The following is a 19748-nucleotide window of genomic DNA, read 5'->3' as shown; positions in this document are numbered from 1 at the left end:
GAGATAAATCCACGCACCTAGAGACACTTTATCTATGACAAAGGAGACAAAAATACACAATGTACAAGAAACAGTCTCTTCAGCAAGTGGTACTGAGAAAACTGGCCAATTATATGCAAAAGAATGAAACTAGAAAAATTTCTAACACCAAACACAAAAATAAACTCAAAATGGATTTTAAGACCTAAATGTAAGGTGAGAAACTATAAAACTCTTTGAGGAAAAGCTGCTTTTCTTTTTTTGTCATTAACAAGAAATTTTGGGATTCTGCTTTGAATGTGGGTTAGACATGGGATGCACCTCTCACAGAGCATACCAAATGGGGTTTTCACAGTCTTCACCCATGTTTATATGTAGGTCAAGTTGCTCATTCATGACTTCAGTACTCTTTAGTTTCTGGTCTGCCAATTGCTGAAGAACTTTTAAATGTGGTTCCATTAAAGTGTGTTGTCACACAGAATTTGTTCCATTTCTGTGAGAAGTTAGCTTAAGTATTAATATCTGACTAACAAATGCTTTTAAGCAACCTGTAATCTCTTCCTTCTCTTTTTCTACACACATTACTTTCCAAACCTTGGACTTCAAAATTGCTTTCTTAGGTCCTACAACAAAGATCAAGCCACAGGCAGCAGATATTAATACTACTTTCATAGTTTCTTAATATCTTCTGCTTCTGTTAGGTGCATACATTTTCTGTACTTTATTGTGCCCATTTTTGCATGAAATATTCCCTTGGTATATCTAATTTTCTTGAAGAGATCTTTAGTCTTTCCCATTCTATTGTTTCCTCTATTTCTTTGCACTGTTCACTTAAGAAGGCTTTCTTATCTCTTTGTGCTATTCCTTGGAACTCTCCATTGAGATGGGTATATTTTTCCTTTTCTCCTTTGCCTTCCACTTCTCTTCTATTCTCAGCTATTTATAAGGTCTCTGAAGACAAGCATTTTGCCTTTCTGCATTTCTTTTTCTCGAGGATGATTTTGTTGACTCCCTCCTATGCAATGCTATGAAACTCTGTCCATAATTAGAGATGCCAAGGGAACATTTCATGAAAGATGGGCATAATAAAGGAGAGAAATGGTATGGACCTAACAGAAGCAAAAGATATTAACAAGAGGTGGCAAGACTGCACAGAAGAACTATACAAAAAAAAGTCTTAATGACCCAGACAACCGCAATTGTGTGGTCATTCACCTAGAGCCAGCCTACCTGGAGTGTGAAGTCAAGTACACCTTCAGAAGCATTACTACCAACAAAGCTAGTGGAGGTGAGGGAAATCCACCTGAGCTATTTCAAGTCATAAAAGATGATGCTGTTAGAGTGCTGCACTCAATATGCCAGCAAATTTGGAAAACTCAACAGTGGCCACAGGATTGGAAAGGTCAGTTTTCATTCCAGTCCCAAAAAAGGGCAATACCAAAGAATGTTTAAATTACCTCACAGCTGTACTCATTTCACATGCTAGCAAGGTAATGCTCAAAATCCTTCAAGCCAGGCTCCAACAGTACATGAATTGAGAACTTCCAGTTGTACAAGCTGGGTGTAGAAAGGGCAGAGGAATGAAAGAGGAATGAAAGATTAAATTGCCAGCAACCATTGGATCATAGGAAAAGCAAAGGGATTCCAGAAAAGCATAAAAAAAGCAAAGAGATTCCAGAAAAACAACTACTTCTGCTTCATTGAATACACTAAAGCCTTTGTGTGAATCACAGCAAACTGGAAAATTCTTACAGAGATGGGAATACCAGACCACCTTACCTGCCTCCTGAGAAAACTGTATGCAGGTAAAGCAGCAACAGTTAGAACTGGACATGGAACAACAGACTGGTTTAAAATTGGGAAAGGAATATGTCAAGGTTATATTGCCACCATGTTTATTTAACTTCTGTGCAGAAGTACATCATGTGAAATGCTGGGCTGGATGAAGCACAAGCTGGAATCAACATATACTGGAGAAATATCAATGACCTCAGATAGGAAGATGGCACCACCCTAATGGCAGAAAGTGAAGAGGAACTAAAGAGCCTCTTGATGAAGGAGAAAGAGTAGAGTGAAAAAGCTAGGTTAAAACTCAACATTCAAAGAGCAAAGATCATGGAATCTGGTCCTGTCATTTCATGGCAAATAGATGGGCAAACAATAGAAACAGTGACAGACTTTATTACCTTGGGCTCAAAAATCACCGTGGATGGTGACTGCAGCCAAGAAATTAACACACACTTGCTCCTTGGAAGAAAAGCTAGACAACATATTTGCTGACATATTGAGGGCAGCACTTTCACAGCATCATGTTTTAGGATTTGAAATAGTTCAACTGGAATTTCATCACCTCTACTAGCTTTGTTCATAGTGATGCTTCCTAAGGCCCACTTGACTTTGCATTCCAGGATGTATGGCTGTATGTGAGTGATCACATCACTGTGGTTATCTGGGTCATGAAGTCCCAGATAGCTTTTTGTATAGTTCTTCTGTGTATTCTTGCCACCTCTTCTTAATATCTTCTGCTTCTGTTAGGTCCATACAATTTCTGTCCTTTATTGTGCACATCTTTGCATGAAATGTTCTAATTTTCTTCTAGAGAGATCTCTAGTCTTTCCCATTCTATTGTTTTCCTCTATTTCTTTGCATTGATCACTGAGGAAGGCTTTCTTATCCTTCATGCTATTCTTTGGAACTCTGCATTCAAATGGGTATATCTTTCCTTTTCTCTTTTGCCTTTCACTACTTTTCTCAGCTATTTGTAAGGCCTCCTCAGACAACCATTTTGCCTTTTTGCATTTCTTTTTCTTGGGGATGGTCTTGATCACTGCCTCCTGTACAATGGCACAAACCTCTGTCCTTAGTTCTTCAGGTACTCTGTCTATCAGATCTAATCCCTTGAATCTATTTGTCACTTCCACTGTATAATTGTAAGGGATTTGATTTAGGTCATTCCTGAATGGTCTAGTAGTTTTCCAAACTTTCTTCAATTTAAGTCTGAATTTGGCAATAAGGAATCCATGATCTGAGCCACAGTTAGCTCCCGGTCTTGTTTTTGCTGATTGTATAGAGCTTCTCCATCTCTGGCTATAAAGAACATAATCGATCTGATTTTGGAATTGACCATCTGGTGAGGTCCATGTGTAGAGTCTTCTCTCCTGTTGTTGGAAGAGGGTATTTGCTATGACCAGTGTGTTCTCTTGGCAAAACTCTATTAGCCTTTTCCCTGCTTCATTTTGTACTCCAAGGCCAAATTTGCCTGTTCTCCAAGTATCTTTTGACTTTCTACTTTTGCATTCCAGTCCTCTATAATGAAAAGAACATCTTTTTTGGTTGTAAGTTCTAGAAGGTCTTGTAGGTCTTCATGGAACTGTTCAGCTTCTTCAGCATTACTCGTCGGGGTATAGACTTGGATTACTGTGATATTGAATGGTTTGCCTTGGAAATGAACAGAGATCATTCTGTCATTTTTGAGATTGCATCCAAGTACTGCATTTTGGACTCCTTTGTTGACTGTGATGGCTACTCCATTTCTTCTAAGGGATTCTTGCCCATAGTAGTAGATATAATGATCATCTGAGTTAAATTTACCCATTCCAGTCCATTTTAGTTCACTGATTCCTAAAATGTCAGTGTTCACTCTTGCCATCTCCTGTTTGACCTCTTCCAATTTGCTTTAATTCATGGATCTAGCATTCCAGATTCCTATTCAGTATTGCTCTTTACAGCCTCGGACTTTACTTCCATCATCAGTAACATCCACATCTGGGTGTTGTTTTTGCTTTGGCTCTGTCTCTTCATTCTTTCTGAAGTTATTTCTCTACAGATCTGCAGTAGCATATTGGACATGTACTGACCTAGGGAGTTCATCTCTTAGTGTTCTATATTTATTTCAAATACTAAAAGATGGTGCTGTGAAAGTGCTGCACTCAATATGCCAGCAAATGTGGAAAACTCAGCAATGGCCACAGGACTGGAAAAGGTCAGTTTTCATTCCAATCCCAAAGAAAGGCAATTCCAAAGAATGTTCAGTCTACTACATGACTGCACTCATCTCACATGCTAGCAAAGTAATGCTTAAAATTTTCCAAGCCAGGCTTCAACAATACATGATCCGTGAACTTCCTTATGTTCAACCTGAATTAGAAAATGTAGAGGAACCAGAGATTAAATTGCCAATATCCATTGGACCATCAAAAAAGCAAGAGAGTTTCAGAAAACCATCTACTTCTGCTTTATTGACTCTGCCTAACTCTTAGACTGTGTGGATCACAACAAACAGTGGAGAATTCTTCAAGAGATGGGAATACCAGACCAACTGACCTGCTTTCTTAGAAATCTGTATGTAGGTCAAGAAGTAACAGTTAGAATGGGACATGGAAGAACAGACTGGTTCCAAATCGGGAAAGGAGTATGTCAAGGCCGTATAATATCACCTGGCTTATTTAATTTATGTGCAGACTACACCATGCGAATTGCTGGGCTGGATGAAGCACAAGGTGGAATCAAGTTTGCCAGGAGAAATATGAAGAACTTCAGATATTCAGATGATACCACCCTTATGGCTGAAAGCAGAGAACTAAAGAGTGTCTTGATGAAAATCAAAGAGGAGAGTGGAAAAGTTTGCTTGAAACTCAATGTTACGAAAACTAAGATCACGGCATCTGGTCCCATCACTTCATGGCAAATAGATGGGGAAACACCGGAAACAGTGGCAAACTTTATTTTTGCTGCTGCTGCTGCTAAGTCGCTTCAGTCATGTCTGACCCTGTGTGACCCCATGGGGCTCCAAAATCACTGCAGATGATGACTGCAGCCATGAAATTAAAAGACCCTGGCTTCTTGATAGAAAAGCTATGATCAACCTAGACAGCATACTAAAAAACAGAGACATTACTTTGCCAACAAAAGTCCATCTAGTCAAAGTTATGGTTTTTCCAGTAGTCATGTATGGAAAAGGCGATGGCACCCCACTCCAGTACTCTTGCCTGGAAAATCCCATGGATGGAGGAGCCTGGTGGCCTGCAGTCCATGGGGTCGCTAAGAGTCGGATAGGACTGAGCGACTTCACTTTCACTTTTCACTTTCATGCATTGGAGAAGGAAATGGCAACCCACTCCAGTGTTCTTGCCTGGAGAATCCCAGGGACGGGAGAGCCTAGTGGGCTGCCTTCTATGGGGTCACACAGAGTCGGACACAACTGAAGTGACTTAGCAGCAGTAGTCATGTATAGATGTAAGAGTTGGACTATAAAGAAAGCTGAGTGCTGAAGAATCGATGCTTTTGAATTGTGGTGCTGGAGAAGACTCTTGAGAGTCTCTTGGATTGCAAGGAGATCCAACAAGTCCATCCTAAAGGAAATCAGTCCTGTTTATTCATTGAAAGGACTAATGCTGAAGCTGAAACTCCAATATTTTGGCCTTCTGATGTGAAGAACTGACTCATTGTAAAAAACCCTAATTTTGGGAAATATTGAAGGAGGAAAGAGAAGAGATAGACAGGGGATGAGATAGTTGGATAGCACCACCGAGTCCAATGGACATGAATTTGAGTAAGCTCCGGGAATTGGTGGTGGACAGGGAAGCCTGCATGCTGCAGTCCATGGGGTTGAAAAGAGTCAGACACGACTGAGCTACTGAACTCAATTGAACTGAGACAGCATATTAAAAAGCTGAGACATTTATTTGCTGATAAAGGTCCCTATAGTCAAAGCTATGGTTTTTCCAATGGTCATGTATAGATGTGAGAGTTGAACCATAAAGAAGGCTGAAAACTGAATTTTATGATTTCAAACTGTGTTGCCGGTGAAGACTCCTGAGAGTCTCTTGCAATTCAGAGATCAAAACAGTCAACCCTTAAAGAATCAACTCTGAATACTCATTTGAAGGACTGATGCTGAAGCTGAAGCTCCAGTACTTTGGCCACCTGATGGGAAGAGTCAACTCAATTGAAAAGACCCTGATGCTGGGAAATATTGAGGGTAGAAGGAGAATGGGGTGACAGTGGGTGAGATATTTCGATGGCATCATTGACTCAGTGGACGTGAGTTTGAGTTAAATCCAGGAGATAATGAAGGACAGGGAAGCCTAGTGTGCTGCAGTCCATGGGGTTGCAAAGAATTGGATACGTGAGTGACTGAACAACAACAACATAGCTTCTTAGCAGATTAGAGCAAGCCCTTCTTTTACTTGTTTTTTCCCTCTGCCCTTTTAATTGAATTATTTGCATTCCTTTTGATGATAGTCATTCAGACAGATGTGAGGTGAAACTCACTCTGGTGAAAGCTCATTCACCCGATGATTAGTGATACTGAACATCTTTTAATGTTCCTGTTGGCCATTTGTTTGTTTGTTTGTTTGTTTTCAAAAAAATTAGTTCCCTTGTGCACTCTTTAATATTTTCTTTGATTTTGAATTTTATGAGTTTCCTGTATATTTTGCCTATTTACCCTTTATCAGGTATATCATTTACACATATTTCCTCCCATTCAGAAGGTGGCTTTTTCATTTTGTTGATAGTTTCCTTTGCCTTGCAAAAGCTTTTTAGGTTGAGGAAGTCCCATTTGTTTATTTTTGCTGTTGTTAATTTTTCCTGAGAAGATTAAAAAACAAACAAACAAACAAACTGGGATGACCCTAAGGGATGGGTTGGGAAGGCAGGTGGGAGGGAGTGTCAGGATGGGGAACACATGTACACTCATGGCTGATTCATGTAAATGTATGGCAAAAACCACTACAATATTGTAAATAATTAGCCTGCAATTAAAATAAATAAATTAACAAAACAAAAAATATTGCTAAAGCCCAATGTCAGAGAGACCTGCCTATGTTTTCTTCTAGGATTTTTATGCTTTCAAATTCTCCACCTGAGTCTTTCATTCATTTTGCATTTAATTTTGTTTACAGTGTGAAAAATAGTCCAGTTTAATTATTTCACATGTATCTGTCCAGGTTCCCAACACCATTTACTAAAGAGAATATTTATCTCCCATTGTATATTCTTGCATTCTTTGTCACAGAATAATTGGACTGTATAAGTGTGGATACTTTCTGTTCTCTGTGTTCTGTTGCACTGATTTTTGTGTCTGTTTTTATGCCAGAAAAATATCGTTTTGATTATTCTGCATGCATTTGTAGTTGGTCATTTGTGTTCAGCCCTTTGCATCCCCATGTACTGTAGCCCACCAGGCTCCTCTACTGTGGGATTTTCCAGACAGGAATACTGCAGTGGGTTGCCATTTATCTTTATAGTATAGTTTGAAATCAGGGAGTATGTTAACTTCAGCTTTGTTCTTCCTTCTCAAAATTGTTTTAGTTATTCAAGGTCTTTGCATGTACATACAAATTTTAGAATTACTTGTTGTAGTTATGTGAAAAATGGCATTGCTATTTTGATATTAATTACATACAATCTGTAAATTACCTTGGATCGTATGGTCATTTTAATAATATTAATTCTTCTAATCCACGAGTATGGAGTATCTTTCCATTTGTTTGTATCATCTTCAGTTCCTTTCCTTAGTGCCTTATACTTCTCTTGAGTACAGGTATTTTACCTCCTTAGATTATCTCTAGGTTTTTTATTCTTTTTTATGTGATTGTAAATTGTTTTATTAGTTTCTCTTTCTGACAGTTTGTTTCCAGTGTGCATAATTGCCACAGATTTCATTTTAAATTATTTATTTTTAATTGAAGGATAATTGCTTTACAATTTTATGTTGGTTTCTGCCATACATCAACATGAATCACCCATAGGTATACCTACATCCCTTCCCTTTTGAACCTCCCTCCCAGCTCCCACCCCATCCCAACCCTCTAGCTTATCACAGAGCACCCATTTCAGGTCACTGAATCATACAGCAAATTCCCACTGGCAATCTATTTTATAAGACCTTATAGAACTAACACCCAAAAAAGATGTCCTTTTCATTATAGGGGACTGCAGTGCAAAAGTAGGAAGTCAAGAGATACCTGGAATAACAGAAATATTTGGTCTTGGAATACAAAATGAAGCAGGGAAAAGGCTAACAGAGTTTTGCAAAAAGAACACACTGGTCATAAAAAATCACCCTCTTCCAACAACACAAGAGAAGACTCTACACCTGGACATCACCATATGGTCAATACCAAAGACAGATTGGTTATATTCTTAGTAGCCAAAAATGGAGAAGCTCTATACAGTCAGCAAAAACAAGACTGGGAGCTGACTGTGGCTCAGACCATGGATTCCTTATTGCTAAATTCAGACTTAAATTGAAGAAAGTAGAGAAAACCACTAGACCATTCAAGAATGACCTAAATCAAATCCCTTATGATTATACAGTGGAAGTGACAAATAGATTCTAGGGATTAGATCTGATAGACAAAGTGCCTGAAGAAATATGGACAGAGGTTTGTGACATTGTACAGGCGGCAGTTATCAAGACCATCCCCAAGAAAAAGAAATGCAAAAAATCAAAATTGTTATCTGAGGAGGCCTTACACATAGCTGAGAAAAGAAGAGAAGTGAAAGGCAAAGGAGAAAAGGAAAGATATACCCATTTGAATGCAGAGTCCCAAAGAAAGCCTTCCTCAGTGATCATGAAAAGAAATAGAGAAAAACAACAGAATGGGAAAGACTAGAAATCTCTTCAAGAAAATTAGAGATACCTAGGAAGTATTTCATGCAAAGATGTGCACAATATAGGACAGAAATTGTATGGAGCTAACAGAAGCAGAGATATTAAGAAGAGGTGGCAAGAATACACAGAAGAACTATACAAAAAATATCATGATGACCCAGATAACCACAGTGGTGTGATCAGTCACCTAGAGCCAGACATCCTGGAATGTGAAGTGAAGTGGGCCTTAGGAAGCATCACTGTGAACAAAGCTAGTGGAGGTGATGGAATTCCAGTTGAGCTATTACAAATCTTAAAAGATGATGGTGTGAAAGTGCTGCATTTAATATGCCAGCAAATTTGGAAAACTCAGCAGTGGCCACAGGACTGGAAAAGGTCAGTTTTCATTCCAATCCCAAAGAAAGGCAATGCCAAAGAATGCTCAAACTACCACACAATTTCACTCTTCTCACATGCTAGCAAAGAAATAGTGAAAATTTTCCAAGCCAGGCTTCAACAATACATGAACCATGAACTTCCAGATATTCAAGGTGGATTTTAAAAACTCAGAGGAACCAGAAATCAAATTCCCAACATCTGTTGGATAATTGAAAAAGCACGAGAGTTCCAAAAAAACATCTACTTCTGCTTTATTGACTATGCCAAAGCCTTTGACTCTGTGGATCACAATAAAGTATGGAAAATTGTTAAACAGATGGAAATACCACACCACATGACCTTCCTCCTGAGAAATCTGTATGCAGGTCAGGAAGCAACAGTTAGAACTGGACATGGCACCAGAGAATGGTTCCAAATCAGGAAAGGAGTACGTCAAGGCTGTATATTGTCACCTTGCTTATTTAACTTTTATGCAGAGTACATCATGCAAAGTGCTGTGCTGGATGAAGCACAAGCTGGAATCAAGATTGCCAGGAGAAATATCAATAACCTCAGATATGCAGATGACACCACCCTTATGGCAGAAAGTGAAGAAGTAAAGAGTCTCTTGATGAAAGTGAAATAGGAGAGTGAAAATGTTGACTTAAAGCTCAACATTCAGAAAACTAAGATCACGGAATCCAGTCCCATCACTTCATAGAAAATAGATGGGAAAACAGTGGAAACAGTGACAGACTTTATTCTTTCAGGCTCCAAAATCACTGCAGATGGTGACTGCAGCCATGAAATTAGAATACAGCTTGCTCCTTGAAAGAAAAGCTATGACTAACTTAGACATCTTATTAAAATACAGAGATGTTACTTTGCCAACAATGGTACATCTAGCCAAATCTATGGTTTTTCCAGTAGTCATGTATGTATGTGAGAGTTGGAGTATAAAGAAAACTCAGTGCTGAAGAATAGATGCTTTGGAATTGTGGTATTGGAGAGGACTCTTGAGAGTCCCTTGGTCAGCAAGGAGATCCAACCAGTCCATCCTAATAGAAATCAGTCTTGAATAGTCATTGGAAGAAATGATGCTGAAGCTGAATCTACAATCCTTTGGGCACCTAATGCGAGGAACTGTCTCATTGGAAAAGACCCTGATGCTGGGAAAGATTGAAGGCAGGAGGAGAAGAGGACAACAGAGAATGGTATGGTTGGATGGCATTAGTGACTCTATGGAGATGAGTTTGAATAAACTCCAAGAGTTGGTGATGGACAGGGAAGCCTAGTGTGCTGGAGTCCATGGGGTTGCAGAGTCAGATAGGACTGAGCGACTGAACTGAACTGGTCTATTTAACATATGGTAGTGTATCTGTTTCCATGCTTCTCTCTCCATTTGTCCGATTCTCTCCTTCCTCTCCTGTGTCCTCAAGTCTGTTCCTTTGTCTGTGTCTCCACTGGTACTCTGCAAATAGTTTCATCAGTACTATCTTTCTAGATTCCACAAATATTCATTAATATACAGTAGTTTTTTTTTTTCTCTTTCTGACTTACTTCACTCTAATAGGCTCTAGATTCATCCACCTCATTAGAACTGAGTCAAATGTGTTCCTTTCAATGCCTGAGTAATATTCCATTGTGTATACATACCACTGCTTCTTTATCCACTCTCTTGTCGATGTGCATCTAAGTTCCTTCCATGTCCTGCTGCTGCTGCTGCTAAGTCACTTCAGTCGTGTCTGACTCTATGTGACCCCCTAGACGGCAGCCCACCAGGCTCCCCCATCCCTGGGATTCTCCAGGCAAGAACACTGGAGTGGGTTGCCATTTCCTTCTCCAATGCATGAAAGTGAAAAGTGCAAGTGAAGTTGCTCAGTTGTGTCCAACCCTCAGCGACCCCATGGATTGCAGCCTACCAGGCTCCTCCGTCCATGGGATTTTCCATGTCCTAGGTATTATAAATAGTGTTGCAATGAACACTGGGTACCTGTGTCTTTTTCCTTCATAAATTTCTCTGGGTGTAAGTCCAGTAGTGGAATTGTTAGATTATATGGTAGGTTTATTCCACCCTTTTTAAGGAAACTCCATTCTGTTTACCATAGTGGCTGTATCAATTTACATTCCCACCAACAGTGCAAGAAGTTTCCCTTTTCTTCACACCCTTTCCAGTATTTTAATTTTGTATCATGCAACTTTACTAAATTCATCGATGAGTTCTAATAGGTTTTTGGTGATTTCTTTAGGATTTTGTATTTGTGATATCATGTCATCCACAAATACTCGCACTTTATTTATTCTTTTTCACTTGGGATTTGTTTTATTTATTTATTTTTCTTCTCTGATTGCTGTCGACTAGAATTCCAATATGTTCACTAATAGTAGCAAGAGTTGGTATCCTTGTCTTTTTCCTGCTCTTAAAGGAGATGCTTTTAGCTTTTCACCATTGACTGTTTGATGTTAGTTTTGGCCTCATCATATTTGGGTTTTAATAGTAAATATGTATAGGTATGTTAAAAATAAATATGTTGAGGTATGTTCCCTGCATATCAACTTTATTAAGAATTTATTTTATCATAATGGATGTCACATTTTGACAAAAGTTCTTTTTGCATCTATTGAGGTGATCGCATGATTTTTAGTCTTCAGTTTATTACTGTGCTGTATCACATTGATTGATTTGCAGATATTCACCCATATTTGCATTCCTGGGATAAATCCCAGTTGATCATGGTGTACAAACTTTTTAATGTTAAATTGGATTTGCCAAAGTTTTGTCGAGGATATTTTCATTTATGTGCATCAGTGATATTAGTGTGTAATTTTCTGTTTTTGTAGTATCTTTGTCTGGTTTTGGCCTTTTAGAATGAGTTTGGAAATGTATTACCACTGAATTTTTGAAAATGGTTTGAAAAGAATAGATGTTAGTCTTTAAATGATTGATGAAATTCACCTGTGAAGCCATCTGGTTATGAACTTTTGTATGTTTGGATTTTTTGTTGTTTTTTTTTTTTTTTTTAATTACGGATTCAGTTTCATTACTGGTAATTGGCCTGTTTGCATATCTATTTCTTTTTGATTCCATTTTGGAAGATTGTACATTTATTCATAGGCATTTCTCCTAGGTTGTCCATTTTTTTTTGGTATGTGAGTGGTCATAATAATCTCTTATGACCTGATAGACTTCTGTGTTGTTTGTTGTAATTTCTCCTTTTTTATTTCTGATTTTATTGATTTGGGCTCTACTTTTTCCTTGATGACTCTGAGAAAATATTTATCAATTTTGTTTATGTTTTCAACTAGCTCTTAGTTTCATTAATCTTTTCTGTTTTTTGTTAATTGTTGTGTATATTTCATTTATTTCTGCTCTAGCTTATGATTTCTTTTCTTGTAGTGACTGGCTTTTGTTTATTCTTTCTCTTGTTACTTTATGTGTAAAGTTAGGTTGTTTGAGATTTTCCTCATTTTATGAGTTAGACTTATATTGCTGTAACATTCCATTTTTGAATTGCTTTTGCTGCATTCCATAAAACTTGGATTGTTGTGTTTTCATTTTCATTTTGTCTCTAGGTATTTTTTATTTCCTCTTTGATTTCTTCAGTGATCCTTTTGGTTGTTCAACTGTTTATCCTCTATATGTTTATGTTTTTTGCAGTTTTTTTTCTTGTAGTTGATTTTTAGTCATAATGTTGTGATTATAAAAGATACTTAGTGTGATTTCTATCTCCTTCAATTTACTGACACTTGTTTTGTGCCTTAGCTTGTGATCTGTCTTTGAAAATGGCTCATGTATATTTGAAAAGAATGTATATTCTACAGCAAGCTTTTGAATAGAATGTTTTATATATAAAAATATGCCCCTCTTTTGGTGGGGCCTACTGTTGTGGGCACATTGGTGAGCATGGGCTGATCCCCACCACCTGATTGTTTACCTACTGCTGAAGCTTCTGCCTGCTGATGGGCCAGTCTGAGTTCTATTGCAGTTGGTGGTGGGGTCCAAGGAGCCCTGTTACTGGTTAATGCCCCTTGGTAGTTTAGGCTGTGTCCTGGTCCTGGCCCACTGGTGGGCTTGGCTGGGCACTGGTTGGCTTCTTGTGAGGCCTAAAGTGTTCCAGAACGGTTGTCAAGCTGCTGCTGGATCAAGCTGGGACCTGGGGCTTGGTATCAGCCTGTTGCTTGGTGGGTCTGGATCTTGGGTAAGCTGGTTGTGGGACATGATGTATCTCAAAGCTGATTTCAGCACATTGCTTGGCAGTGTTGGGGCCCAATATGTTCTAGGGCTGTTACCTGTCTGCTGCAGAGTAAACGAGTTCCTTGGGGCTCATGCCAGCTTATTGGTGGGTGGGCCTGGATCCTGGAGTGTCTGGGTAGTCCTGGGGGACCTATTGCTGCCTCTAGCCTGCTGGTGGATGCAGCTGTATCCCTGTATGGCTCCTAGGGCTTGTGCTAACTGGCTGGTGGATAGGGCCATGTCCAACATTAATAAGCTACAGGGAGGATTCCAAAATGGTGCTTTCTAGCATTTTTTTCCTCATGGTAGAATTAGCACCTCAAAATGGTAGCCTCCAGCTTCTATGTCCCCAGGGTGAGTTCCACTTGGCTCATGTCTCTCTGTATGGCTCTCTACTATCAGCAGGTGAATATGACCCAGGAACCTTCCTCCTTGCTTCTCAGAGCATGTGAGATTTTGTGTGCAACCTTTAAGAATAGAATACCTATTTCCTGTACACCTCTGGCTCTCCTTAAAGCAAGCCCTGCTGGCTTTCAAAGTCATATATTCTGAGGCCTTGTCTTCTCGGTTCAGGACCCCTTGACTAGGAATCTAATATGAAGATCAAACCCCTTGCTCCTTGAGGATAAATTCTACGATTGTGATTATCCTCTTATTTGTGGATCACCTGTTTAGAGGTGTGGGCCTTGACTCTACCATGCATGCGCCCCTCCCACCTATCTAGTTGTGATTCTTTCCTTATATCTGTAATTGTAGAAGATCTTTCCTGCTAGTCTTCAGGTCATTCTCACCATTGACTGTTGCTCTGTAAATAGTTGTAATGTTACTGAACAGGGTTCTTGGCCTTCCCCAGTCAATAGAAATTGACTACAGACCAGACAAGAAGTTCAGGCAAGGCTTTATTGTGGCCCCTGATGCATCAGGGGCAGCAAGAACAGACAACAAGTTCCCTTACTTGATTGCCTCCCAAAGCAGGGCAAGGTTGGTCCTTATAGGGGTGAGGGTAGAAGTGTGTCCACGGGTTGGAACAGAGGGGTAGCTTAGGCTTTTTGTCCACACCATAGGTGGTGGTGTGTGTAGGGGGCATGCACAATACTCTGCTTTTGCTCCCATCCCCCTGCTTTTGCTCCAGGCTCTTCAAAAGTGGCAGTTTTTTTTGTCTCTTTGTATCTTTTGTCCACAATTTGTCCCAACTGGGCATGCATGCAGTTATTTTTGGTCCCATACAATTTGCTTGCATTTTGTTGCTGGAACAGTGGTGTGGCCATGTGCAAGCATTGCAACACGGCAACAAAGGGTCTGAGGTCTGTCTGTCTCAGTAATTTTGGTGGGCCTATGGGAGGAGGTAAGCTCAGGTTTCTCCTACTCCACCATCTTGGGCACTCTTGTTTCAAGAACTAGTCTTAAATCCTAGTTCCAAGGCCTAATAAATTGTGATCTTGAGTAAATCAGTTATGGTTGCTCACTATCATTTTTCTCATCAGAAAAAATGTCAAGGATGATAGTCTAGTTTATAAATATTTATTGAACACTAACTTTTTACTAGGTGCTAGAGATATAAAGATAAATAAGATGCTGCCCACATCCTTGAGTTCTTAGTCAAGTAGGGGAATCAGACGTGAAAAAGAGAGGCTTTAATACAATGCAGAAAACACAAAGTAGACAGTATATATATTGGGGAAAGATTTTTGAGGAAATGAAAGCTGAACTGCAGGTTGTAGCACAAGTGAGTTTGTCAGAGAATATAGATAAAGTAATTTTGGGTGGAGGAAACAATATATGCAAAGTTGGAGTCATGAAAGAGCATGATACATGTGTGAAATAGGAGTTCTTTCACACTGATGGGACATCATAAATTAGATGAGGGTGGCTGAAGGTGAACCTGGAGTGGTGGGAAGGATGTTGTCCCTTGAGCTGTGATGTCATCTCACCAAATCTAATGGAGTTGAGAGTTTAAAAAGGGAATGTGAGCACATGATGTAGTTAATTACTCTTATCTTGCAAGGCTGACAATGCTTGATATCCTAAGTGTTGGAGTTTTAGAAGGCAGATTGAAAGATGAATATAGAATTGTGTTTCTCTAGTGCAGGAGCAAGAAAAACGATAGACCTGCAAAGGGCTTGAGTGTGACAATGAGAGGGAATTTATTTGATGATCAACTGTATGGGCCAGTTAGGACAGTATAGTGCTTAGGTACAAACTTGGCACTTTGGGCAGAAACACAAATTCAGTGTTTCTGAATTTGAGACAGCAAGGTTGGTAGTATTATTCCCATTTAATAGATTATGAAGTTTATATTCAGAGAGGAAAAATTATTTACCTTGGGCCACATACCTAGTAAAAGTCATAACTGAGACAAGACCCCAGCTTTTAAACTTCTTAGTTTATTGATATTTCTACTATTCTGACTTGGGTGACTTTGGGTGAGCCATTTTGCCCCTCTGAGCTTCACTTCCCTCTTAGGGCTGTTATGAAGAAAAGTGGTTTAAAGATACCTAGCATAATATGTGGCATGTATTAGTAATCAATAAATGTTACTTCTCTTTTCTATACCATATTGCCTCTGTTGTAAACTGAACTAGGTGGGATTTGAGGAATTTTAATCTGTGAACATGGGCTTCCCTTGTGACTCAGTGGTAAATAATCTTCCAGCAGTGTAGAAGCCACAGGGAACACAGGTTCGATCCCTGGGTCAGGAAGGTCCCCTGGAGGACATGGCAACCCACTCCAGTATTCTTGCCTGGAGAATCCCATGGACAGAGGAGCATGGCAGGCTATAGTCCATGGGGTGGCAAAGAGCTGAACATGACTGAAGCAACTTAACACACACTCAACCTGTGAACCCAATGAATTTCTATGGTTTTGTTAAGTGCCCACAAGACTAATGTGGGATACGTTGTCCTGCACACATGAAATACCAAATTCCACCTTGACTATGACAAAAATATCCTTATTTTCCCTACTCCTGCCCTATCTTTGGAGAGACTGCTTTTGTAATTCCCATCATCTTAAAGGTTCTGGAAATGGGAAACCAAAAATGTTTTTCCTCCTATCTTCTATCTGCCACTGTAATGGAAGGGACATTTCAGAAACCACTTACCCAGTGTAATCTCCCTACCTAGAAGTCTCATGAAATTTTATTTTGTATACTTAATACCATTTGTGCACCCCGTTTCTCCTACATCCCCCTTATGAGTTTCCTATTTAATATACCATACTTGGAAAAGAATACTGGTTTATTCTGAGCAGTTTCTTCTGAACTCAGTCATTGATTTTTGGAACAGAGAAAAACCATCTGCCACCTTGCTACAACTACGCTTTGAGGGGACAAGGTCCTCAATGAGGCTAAACATTGTTCCTGCTGCCGTAACAGATGCCTTCCAAGTGACATTAAGGACACTGCAGTAAGCAAAAGAAGCTTCTGTGTATTTTTTACAAACTGGCTATTCATCCTTCTGTTATTTCAGGGGCCCTTGGACTTAACTCTGAAGTACTGTGTGAGAAGGAAGACGGAGTCTATCGATAAGAGATTCTGTTTCGATATAGAAACAAATGAAAGGTAAGGATGTGAACTGGCAGCATCCCATGTGCCAGTTTCTGAGCCTGGGTAGGTATTTTATTTTCATCTGTCATCTCTTTTTGATAAAAATGAGCAAAACTATTCATGACACCATTTTATTGGCTCTTTTGGCTGCCCCTCCCAGAGATCCCTGTTAGAGCTGGACCAGAGCTGGTTCTCTCTATTCAAGGTTCAGTCAGCTTTGCCTTACTTGCTGTAGGCAGAAGTTACTCCTAGGATTTAATTTGCTATGATATATGCAAAAGGTCAGTATTTGGTGATGCTGCAAAAGAACAGGATAACAAAACTCATTCTTTTTTATCCCAATATACAAGAACAAATTAATTGAAACACATATTTAAGGGAACGTAGATTGGATGGAGGGTGGTAGTTCTACTGGGGATGCTTTTTTTCCCCCATTTGGTACAAATGATGTGGACTTTTCCTACCTTGCAGATATTTATGTAAAGTGTAAATAGTTTAATTATCAACTTTCTGATTTCAGCAAAGCTTGCAATCTTTGGACTTGGTTGCATTTGTTCCTATCCAATTCTCTCTTTTTGTCTTTTCAACCTGGACAATTTATTGGTAGGGAACTTTAACTTTTACTTTTGAATTTTAAAATGAGAGCATTTGGAGTAACTTTGGAAAGAGACATTTTATGTAGTTGGGAAGTTGATCCACGATTTAGTGAGTATATGTGTTTCTATATTTTATTTCCATCTATTATTCCTATGTATTTGGCATTAAGTATTATAATAGAATTTAACAAAAGATCAGATTGCTAGAAAGGAACTTGGTTGAATTACAATATCATATGAGCAAAACTATCAGTGACTAGAATCATATAGATCAGATTAAGAAAATAAGGCATTTTTTTTGGTCTTGGTATAAGTAGCTATTAGTTCCCTTTCCCATTTTAAATTTATGTATGTGAATCTATATGCTCTGTTTGTTAAGAATGGATGGTCCCAGTCAAAGATGGCTGTAATAGTAAACAGTGTTAGTGAAAATCATGAGGCTGTCACTCATTTCCACCCCACAACTTTGAGCTCAGTAGGAAGGGGAAAGCAACTGTTGGCTGTGGCTTTCTTTTTATGAACCTTTAGTGTCTTTGGGTCTGCTGAATTAATGCACTTAAATAAAGTTAAAGTTTTTCTGTGTCTAATTCCATTCTGATTCAGTTTTCAGCTTAAATTTGCAAGCCACCTACAAGTATTATTCTCATAGACTCAAAGCATTTGCAAACAGTTTGGCCCTGAGGTTGAGGGCAAGGATCAATATATATTTATAAGGATCTATCTATCTATCTATAGATATATTGCATCTAGTGCTATGTATGGCTCATAGTAGATACTGAATCTGGTATTCATTTTTAAAATTTTCCCCTACCCAAGAATACTGGGGAATTCTGAAGCTAGAACTCAGGATTAAAGTTTTGATATAGCTATGATTTTACTTACCACATATTGGGCATTTAAAAAATATTCCTCCACTGAACTCCGCCCTTATTTTACAGGTGAGGAGACGGGGACTTGTATATGTTTAATTGCCTTGCCTAATCAAAGTCACATAGTGGCAAGATTGAGCTCAAACTCTGGTCTGTAGGTCTCTAAACCCCATGTTCTTTTCAATTTTATTCCATTGTCTATTATAAGCAGAATAAATATGTTGTGAGATAGAGGGTCAAATATAATAATGCACAGATGCTGAGGTGCCTCTGTGTGTGTGGAGTTTTCTGAGTAATATGATGTCCGCATCTGCTTTCCTGGCTGGTCAATCTGATATAAGGGGCAGAGGCAGGCCTCGCAGTAGACATCAGGCACCTGTACTCATGTTCCCTGCTGAATTGAACAGATGGCTCTTTGAATCCCCTTTTCTATTTCTGGGATAGAGGATAACTTTTTTTTATTGTTCCTACCAATATTTGAAGCCACAGTCTCATAGCTCATCAGAACTTGAAGGACATTATAGTAATAATAATAACATTGATGATGACAATGACAGCAACAACTGCTAACATTCACTTGAGTACCTCTATGTGCTAGGCACCATTCTCAACCTTTATTTTATTGTTTTTCTTTGCTTTTTTAATTATTTATTTTAATTGGAGTCTAATTGCTTTACAATATTGTGGTGGTTTTTGCCATACATTGACATGAATCAGCCAGGGTGTACATGTGTTCCCCCCATCCTGAAGCTCCCTCCAACCTCCCTCCCCAACCCATCCCTCTGGGTTGTCCCAGAGCACTGGCTTTGAGTGCCCTGCTTCATGCATCAAACCTGTACTGGTCATCTATTTTACATATGGTAATATACATGTTTCAATGTTATTCTCTCAAATCATCCCACCCTCGCCTTCTCTCACAGAGTCCAAAAGTCTGTTCTTTACATTTGTGTCTCTTTTGCTATCTTCCATATAGGGTTGTCATTACCATCTTTCTAAATTCCATATATATGCATTAATATACTGCATTGGTGTTTCTCTTTCTGACTTACTTCACTCTGTATAATAGGATCCATTTTCATCCACCTCGTTTTAAATGCATAATTTCCTTTAGTCTTCATCACAGTCACATGAAGTGGGCAGTGTTTCTATCCCAATCTCACAAAGACCAGGAGACAGAGAGAAGTTAAGCACTTAGATTATACAACTAGTAAATGTTAGAGCTAGGATCCAAATCCAGGTATACTAATTGCCAAGCCCACATTCTTAACCACTGAACTCTACTGCAAATATGTTATATATGCCTTTTTGTTTTAGAGGAGTGACTGAGACCTCAGGGTGGGCACAGGATTTGTCTAAAATCATGATGGAAAAGCCTGGCCTAGAAGTCAGTACTCTTTCTACTTTGTCATTTTGTTCTTAACAACATTGTTCTTTGAATTTGACTTTTAGTAGCACCAGAGAATCTCCAAATGCTTCCTGAATAGTCACTTATTTATTCTTTCAGCTTCTCTGTATGATCAAGGAAGGATACATACCAGCTTTCTGATTT

At 39.0% G+C, this 19748-nt stretch overlaps 1 protein-coding gene across 10 annotated transcripts in view; it reads left to right on the top strand.

Annotated features, from left to right (window-relative positions):
- OPHN1 (oligophrenin 1) overlaps positions 1–19748 on the top strand; it is a 726794-nt gene that overhangs the window by 338750 nt on the left and 368296 nt on the right. For all 10 annotated transcript variants that reach the window (XM_086388458.1, XM_086388461.1, XM_086388460.1 and 7 more), the window contains exon 11: positions 16658–16749. In XM_086388458.1, coding sequence (XP_086244584.1) covers positions 16658–16749 — 92 coding nt within the window. The remainder of the gene's footprint in view (positions 1–16657; positions 16750–19748) is intronic.

This window comes from Bos grunniens, chromosome X, assembly GCF_055505025.1.
Source record: "Bos grunniens cultivar Pamir isolate PY7600 chromosome X, Bosgru_T2T1.0, whole genome shotgun sequence".
Classification (NCBI taxonomy): domain Eukaryota; kingdom Metazoa; phylum Chordata; class Mammalia; order Artiodactyla; family Bovidae; genus Bos; species Bos grunniens.
The sequence above is the reverse complement of the archived record's forward strand: the minus strand, read 5'-3'. Positions and strand labels throughout refer to the sequence as shown.